The sequence below is a fragment of the Strongylocentrotus purpuratus genome, unplaced genomic scaffold (genome assembly GCF_000002235.5).
Source record: "Strongylocentrotus purpuratus isolate Spur 01 unplaced genomic scaffold, Spur_5.0 spur5_contig_837, whole genome shotgun sequence".
NCBI lineage: Eukaryota > Metazoa > Echinodermata > Echinoidea > Camarodonta > Strongylocentrotidae > Strongylocentrotus > Strongylocentrotus purpuratus.
Window position 1 is genome coordinate 636598 of NW_022145543.1, and position 8335 is coordinate 644932.

Below are 8335 nucleotides of genomic sequence, written 5' to 3' on the forward strand. Positions count from 1 at the left end.
ACGTACAGAAGTAAACTTTCGGCCAATCAGAATGCAGGAAGTCTGGAGCCAATGAGCGCGTACGGTAAAACGTCACAATAACCTCTAACGACACTTCACACGTTAAAAGATTAAAAACAAAACAATCTAAAACTACTTAGATGATTTCTCTTCTGTATTAAACTGCCGATAATAATGAGCCGGCCATTTATCACCCGAATTAAAGAAAATACATCTTCAGATATAAATGGCACTGTGACTCAAAGAATTAAAATGTATTCCCGATGGTGTCACTCACAGAATATTGAAAAAAGGAATGTTCAGTTCTAACTTCTGTGGTGTCGCTTCATACTCAGGCGCGTAGCCACGGGGGGGGCACGGGGGGCACGTGCCCCCCCTAAAATTTCCAAGATCGGTTGAACTTTTTTAGACCCCTTTTTTTTACCTCGATCGATTACATGTATGTGCCCCCCCAAACGTCGAACTCTGGCTACGCGCCTGTTCATACTAAATGGTAACGCATGATCGTTGGCGGAGTTGAATAGTATCCCCAATTTCAGAATATTTTCAAAAAAATAAGACCCCTAATTTTTGGCTTAAAAAAGGGTACTAAAGGTGTAGCTTAAAGCCTCACTGTCCTACTTGTAGCTACTGGCTCTCTCTATATAGAAAACTTCCCAAATCGGTGCCTGTTAGTCCCCCATGATCCTCTTTTTATTTTGTGAGTGGAGAGCTAAGTTAATGAGATAGCCACCTGTCAGTGACCTCGCTGTGTGATCTAATCCCTTCTGGCCCAGTAGTAGTGGTGACCCTCGTTTAGGCCTAGCAAGTACAAAGTCACAAAAAGTTGTCCAATGTTATACGAGTCGCCGGTTCCTTTATGAAACACATGGCTCTATTTGACATCCCTTTCTTTAGAGACAAAAATTGTTCACGAACTTACCCGAAAATTACCGATTGTTTTGCGAAATATCGAACTATTATGCACACACAAAGTCAATAATTATAGTGACACCACTAGGAATGTAGTTAAATTTTCAGCACATTTTCTCATTCTTTCACTCTCGATCTCTCTCTGTCATGAAGTCAGTTGGTTTGTTTTCATTATAAGTTTACATTCTTTTGTTTCATAAAATATTCATATTTCATTTTTTTGTTAAATAAAAAATAGCTGAACAAAATTTACAGGTAAAATTTTGCATAAACAAAGTTACAATTGAATTTCCATATTTAACACATACGATAAACAAAAACACATGAATCAAGTCTATATATATATATAGGTAACATATCAAAAGAGAAATGTTATTTATTCAAAGAATAGGAAGAATAGGGAGGGGGAAAGGAAATATGGTAGCGAAGCTAGGTGCTGTGAAAGAAAAAAAAAATCATCTTTCCGATATTATAATGCTTCTAGTAGGAACGTACGTAGCCCCGGTGGAAGTTGAAGACGGCTTTCGATGTCACAAAAACATGTGTCTGATAGTTGTCTATTAAATTGAGTTTACCGTGAATATACGTACTGTATGAAAAACAAAACTCAATTCAACTCGACTCAACTCGATCAAGTCAACTCAACTCAACCCAACTCAACCCAACTCAACCCAACCCAACTCAACTAAACTAAACTAAACTAATTTAAAAGTATAAACTAAACTTAACTCAACTAAACAAAACAAACAAAAAACATTCCTATACAACAAAACCAAGACGGGTAAAAAACCACAATCCTCATTTCATTGGTTTTGGATACATCCTAGCTCCCCATCATTCTGGGCGTTAATCCCAGTCAGTGTGGAGCTTATAGTGGCCCTTCTAGTAATTCTTCAATAATCTCGAAATTTACACACACATTTGCGATTGCTTCTCCATTACAACAGAACGAAATTGTTTTCACTCTTTGTGTGGAATTTTTTTGGTTGTTTTTTAATTATAGTGGACTGATTGTGAGACAGTCATTGTGTTAAATGCATTAACAGTTTACTGTATACGATTGTCAGTTTCCCAATCCACTACACTCAATCCTCTATAAAAAGCAGCGGAAACAAACTCTCTCCATGCACATCAGTACAAAGTTTACAAACCATTATATACAAAACAATGCCAATTAAAAACAATACAAAAATGGGGGGGGGGGGGGAGGGGACATAATCCCAGCCATATTCATCTTCCAAGAAAAAAACATGATAATATCCCTTTCATCTGATTGATGCATAATGGTGCACGTGACCACATTACAATTCTTCATATATTCCCTCATCTATTTTTCCAACATTTCACTTTTTTGACCTAGCCCCGTATATATTCAGAACTGCCTTTTAAAATTCCCTTTAATGAGATATCAACGCGCTCAAATAGAATTATAGAATTAACACGCGTTTGAATGGGATATAGTCAAGAAATTAGACTTATGACCGTTTCTAGAACGGGCCCGGCCCCAGATTTTACTTGTTTGTAAACTTAGTAATAGTGTTCGCGCGCATGCGCAAGTTGTAAAGCGGAATATTGGAAATCGAAGCAGAACCCTGTAAGCCTAAACTTCTATCAAGTTTCTTTTAAAAATGGATGACTTATCTAACAGCAAATCGAACAGAAGTATTAACCCTTGGGCTTCAGATGTACATTCGACATCAGCCGCTTCTAGTATTATTCGTTTTGCAGAGAAAACGGGACATCTCCGAATGGTATGTACATGTATGTGTTCTGTATGGTCACATTCAGTCCCACATGCTTACTCTTTCGTATGCTAACCATTTTCTATTTTTCAACACTCGGCATTTTTGCAGTTGTCAGAATTTTTACTTTGTTAGTTTGTTTAGACCTTTGGCGAAAGTTTTGTGAATGTCACATTAAAGGTCAACAATGTCGAACTTGTTTTAACTTAATAAAAAAATGTTGATATCTATTAGTCTATTCTAACGTTAGTAGACTCTAGACCTAACACTACAGTTAGAGTCTATCTGCTTTCATTTGTTTGTTGTTCACTGCCAAAGATTTTCTTGTTTTTAAAAATTAAGATTTTTAAAAAATTTTAATATCTTTGTTGAACATTATACTTGTACTTTTCTATTGTAGTTCTTCCATGCCCCAGAAAGAGTCATTAGAGAAATAAAAATCATTGTCATTAAATACGAGTATAGACTCTACCTGGCTAGGGTCTAGCTAGAATAGTAGAGTCTAATGACCTTCTTTTTTTTTTTCTTTCTTGAATGCAGAGGAGAGATGAAGAGGTGAAAGAAATAGCTGAACAACTTCAAAGGCAGTCTGCATCCCTGAGACTCATTCAGCAGCTAAGGGAGATATCGGAAAAGAAAAGACACCTTGATCAGGTTTGTGCTGTCTAATCTTAGTTATATTTCCAAATAGTGAGTTTGATTGGTCACACAAGTGACCAGTCAATACCGTTTGTGGTTAATTACCGTTATATGGTTATCCTCGTTCATTGTAGGCGTGAGTTAAAGCTAGTTGTCAAAATGCATGACGGCTTTATTTATTGTAGGGAATAAATGGGGGAAATTTTTAAAACATTTAAAATACTTACTGATGTCATGAATTTAACTCTCAAAAAATCACAATCCTACCTTTAGTGGACAAAAGGGAGAACTTCTGATAGATCTATATCCAGTTATAATTTATGGTCAAAATCATGTCCAAAAACGAAGATATTGCACTGATATTTTTTGCTGTTGCATGTTGTTTTTCCAAGCAATAGTCTCAATATCATCCCTTCAACGGGGCCAAAAAAAGCTTGAGTCTACTTAACACACTTATTCTTCGCACACACAAAATAAAGGTGAGACGAAGAGACTTTTTTTAAATGCCTTAATCACTTGAAACTTACATTTTAAAAATTGTGTATTCTAGCACAGCCAATAATTACGATAAAATGTTTCATTGAAACAGAATAAGTCTATGTGCAGTACATGCACACAATGATTTCTGCAGGTTGTTTACTTTCTTTGTATTTTGTTCACTAGGTGAATGTTGAAATCCAATGTAGACTGATGGATAAAGAGACAAGGGATCTTACTCACCTTGACATACTGGGTAAGTTTCACATCATTCTCGGATGTTACAGCCTCACGTTATATAAAATTGGCATAAAAGAAAAACAAGCGGCCAGATATAATAATGGTAATAATAATGATGGCTTCTTATATAGCACACATGTCTGCCCCGTCATGACGGTCCTGGCCCTGCCCGATTATTACCCTGGCTTTAGCAAAACTGTCATTACGACGCTCTAGCATATATATCAAGGAATTAATTCCTGATTTCCTGATATGTTTTACAATCATATTATACCATATCAATTTGTGAGTAATGAATACTGTGCAATTGTTTTCATAAAGGAACACCAGTTCCTCTTAAGGCTTTATTTTTTATTTATGTATTTATTCAAATGAAATCAATTACAATCACAATGTTTACTAAAAAATTGGAAAGACTGATGACAATGCAATATGAAAAAGGATGTGAAACACACACAAAATGGGGGGAAAGTGAAAAGAAAGCAATACAGCAGCAAAAATATCTTGAAACTGCATACACAGCAGTGTAGTGTTTCAACTGTTTCATGCAAATTGATGAATAGTATTTCTTTTGTGTGATCATATATTTTTCAGAGTCAAAGATCTCCAGTCTGAACACCTTAAGCAGCCATCTCCAGCGGATCCTGCAGGGAAAGAAGGAGCTCATCAACCGGCTCCAGCAGCCCCTGGTCGGAGACTTCCTGAGGGTAGAGGCGACCTTTCACCCCCAGGTCAAAGATCTCTTCCCGCTGGTCGTCGGCTGCCTGGCCGAGCTGAGTGCAAACCTGGATAATATTCAGTGGGGCAGCGAGTTTGATCTCAGAGATGGGAGAGTGGTGAGTTGTGATGAAGGGAGATGTTCTTATTGATACTCTGTGAACCCTCCCACCCATTATCTCTGTCTCTCACCCCCCCCCCCCCTCGCTCTCTCTTCCTTCCCTAATCTTTCCATGCTTTTTTTCTTGATAGAGCCTCAGTTATAAATAATGAGTCATGTGTAGTATATGCATATTTCCATCCATCTGTGGTCTCTCTTGACCACAAGTTAAGTGGACCAGTATTTTTTAATTCCAAAAATCAAATTTGTACTGATTGTGGCTTTTGGAGCTGTGGGGTAATGATTTTCTAATTACTTTTTCTGCGCAAAAGGAAATTTATTTCTATGTGATAATTTTTTTTAAATTGGTGTTATTGTTTGCAAATCCAAGGTATTTGATGGGTTGGTGTTCCATACGTTACCAAGTATTATAAAATTAAGAATGTAATAAACAATTTAAGCATATTCAGGAATTGGAATCGAAATTGGACAGCATTCGGGTGTTCAGTTACCAAGAGTGGACTTCACTTTTACGACTGGCAGGTCTTGTGTCTTGGGTTTGCTACCCGAGAGACCTGAGCACACATTAATTGGTAATTCAACCAAATCTGATCATTCTGATGTCAGTAAATTATTATAAAAATAATAATGCATTATATTTATAAAGCGCTTAATACAATGTTTCTAAGTGCAAATTATGATGCAATACACATGGACAATGACTACTATGTGGCTTTAAAAAATCTATATACCTTTCATTTCTTACATTCTGTTTGCAGGCAGCAGTTCTTGATGACATTGCGTCTTCACTGGCTCAACTTCAGACAGGGCTACATACAGTCATGCAAGTCAGGTCATTGGTTACAGAGTTATGATGGGATAACAGTTATAGACTCTTCTACAGCTGTTCCATGCTTTAGAAACTTTAAAATGAAGCGTTGCTTCTAATCGGGTCATTGGTTAGTACTTTGTTATGATTAAGAACTCTAAAGGCAAGCATTGCTTCATTGCTAGTTGTAGGCACTCACTCTGGACTATTAAGACAGGGTCTGAACTACCAGTGCTCAAAACTATCCCAATGGTTTCATGTAAAATCTTCAGTGACTGCTTTTAAGTGACTAGGTTAAAGTCACTGTGGAACTGTGTTCATGTGTCTAGGATCCAGTCTATGCCTACAGACTTTGTTGCATGGCTTTCAATTCGATGCCTGGAGACTGTCCTGTTCATTACCATCTGAAAGATTGACTGAATCCAATCAATCCTGCATATGCGCAGACCAGTGAATCAACCTCAAGACCAACTCACAATGGCCCAAATGGAGATGTGATGGTATTTTAAAGAACCTGTTGACAGTCCAAAATGAAATAGATGAATTGTACCTGTATATCAATGGAAAGCTTATAAGCCATAAATTACATTTTGCTATTTTGGTGTCTGTCAGAGGAGTAACAGCTCTCTGAAAACTCAAAATCAATATATTTTCGAAACTAGTAACTTAAAGTTGTTTACCCAAAAACTAGCTGTCAACTTGATGACATCATCTTATGTGGAGCATGTATATTCACAATGACTTTGCATAAAGCACGGCTCATCGCCTCAGCTACATGTATATAGGCAAGCCAATCGTGTGAACATGTTATGTTGTCACCTTAAGTTGACCCTGTTGACCCATAAGTTGGAGGGGCTGTGTGTAAAATTAGGCTTTAATTTGCTTTTGTGAAATACTGACAGGTAGAATATATTTATTCCTTTATATTAGTATTCCACCTTCATTCAGCTTACCATTGATATAAAGTTGTATTTTCATCGAATAGGGTCTATAAAGTCCCCAAAACATATGATGCACTTTCATAAATCATGACATTGCTTTGTTGCTGAGCTGTTATCAAAAGAAATGATTTACTTATATTGAATAGACCCCTCGTATGATGTTCATGACAGCTGCAGAATCACATGCTGTTTGGTAACTATTTTCATTTAAAGGCCGTCTGTACTAGTTCGGCCAGAAGGGAGTAGACCCCCCAGCAACGTCACTGACCGGTGGCTATCTCATCAACTCAGGTCTCAATTAACTTAAGAAAAAGAGGATCATGGGGGACCAACAGGCACTGATTGGGGAAGTTTTCTATATAGAGGGAGCAATTTGCTACAAGTAGTACAGTGGGGATATAAAGGCAGGGTATTTTACCGACATCGCTACCACCGCTGTAATGTATTTTCAACTGCATAGAGCAATTTCCAGTTTCAGTACTTAGCATCATCATGCGCACATAGTTCAGTTGTTGATGCATTGTTGGACAGTCACATGGCTGTCTCTGAGACATTGTGGTCAGCAGATTGTACTATACATATGTATCTGAAGTAGTGTCAGTATAACACTATGCCTTTATATGTGTCTTGGATATTTTGAGACCAAGTTTGCAAAAATATGGCATTTGCCACAAAGTTATATGATAATCAACTTTTGGAATTTGTTTGTGTACAAAATCTTGCTCTTCCTTAAATGCTGTAAAACTCTAACACTGCAGATTGTGTCTTCTATTAAACCTTTTGCTTTATTTTGCATGTCTTGAAGTACTTGAAATATATTTTGCATTTTGAGCAGAGACTATATGAGAAAAAACCAATAGAATATATTAGAAAGTAATACAAAATAAAATACAAAAGATATGATTTGAAATTTCATTTTTTTGCTATGCTTCTCAAAAACTGTTTGAAACAGGCCAACTGTCGTTCCCCATTCATTAATGAAATATCAATAAACCTTAAAAATTGCATCTAAATTGACATGAATAACAATAAAATAATAACAGACAACAATAAATTTGCGTTAAAAATATTATTCAGCTGCAATCTCAGTCTCTGCATGCATGTTGTCTGTGGGAGTTCTTGTGTATATATTTGGATCTTACTTGTCAAAAGATAGCGACATACTTCAAGACATTTTCCCCACAAGATTACTTTCAATATATTTAAAGTACCAACCAGTACTCTATAGTTCTCAGTTGTCTCTACCCTTCTTGTCAAACCTTTGCGTATTTGGCTTGCATATTGCTGCATATTTATGGCAAGCCGTTTTAACATTTATTCCTATTTCTTGATATCAAGAATTCCCATTGCTTTACAACAGAAAATCTTTTTTTGATATCAAGAAATAGGAATAAATGTTCAACAGCTTGCCATATATACGCAGCAATACGCAAATGTGTGACTGAGGCATTAGAGGCTAATTAATCTTATTTAAAGTACTGTAACCTGTATTTCAGTATAATGTCATCAATGAAATGTAAGCTCTAATTAAAAAAGAAAGAAAGGATGGCACTTGATTTCTTTTCCATGCAGTTTATAGAAAGTTGGCATTTATTAGAAATGTATAGAAATGTATGAGTGTAGTATCTGTTGTATTAGTGGTTCAACATGCATGTATGATTTATTTAGCATATTTGTAAATAATAAAATTATTATTAAAGATAATTATTGTCACATAATTATATTGTCATGATAAAGA

The 8335-nt window shown here is 36.2% G+C and overlaps 1 protein-coding gene across 1 annotated transcript; it reads left to right on the top strand.

Moving 5' to 3' along the window:
• Nucleotides 1-2482: 2482 nt before the first annotated feature.
• On the top strand, nucleotides 2483-7392 carry LOC115924243. Its single transcript, XM_030986256.1, has 5 exons — nucleotides 2483-2663; nucleotides 3195-3308; nucleotides 3957-4026; nucleotides 4605-4846; nucleotides 5607-7392. The coding sequence occupies exons 1-5, from the start codon at nucleotides 2541-2543 to the stop codon at nucleotides 5700-5702; spliced, it is 645 nt and encodes a 214-aa protein (XP_030842116.1). The 5' UTR covers nucleotides 2483-2540; the 3' UTR covers nucleotides 5703-7392.
• The last annotated feature ends 943 nt before the right edge of the window (nucleotides 7393-8335 follow it).

Coding starts and splice junctions, on each gene's coding strand:
- LOC115924243 (XM_030986256.1), top strand. CDS start 2,541: ATGGATGACTTATCTAACAGCAAATCGAACAGAAGTATTAACCCTTGG. Junction 2,664..3,194: donor AAACGGGACATCTCCGAATG/GTATGTACATGT, acceptor TCTTGAATGCAG/AGGAGAGATGAAGAGGTGAA. Junction 4,847..5,606: donor ATCTCAGAGATGGGAGAGTG/GTGAGTTGTGAT, acceptor TTCTGTTTGCAG/GCAGCAGTTCTTGATGACAT.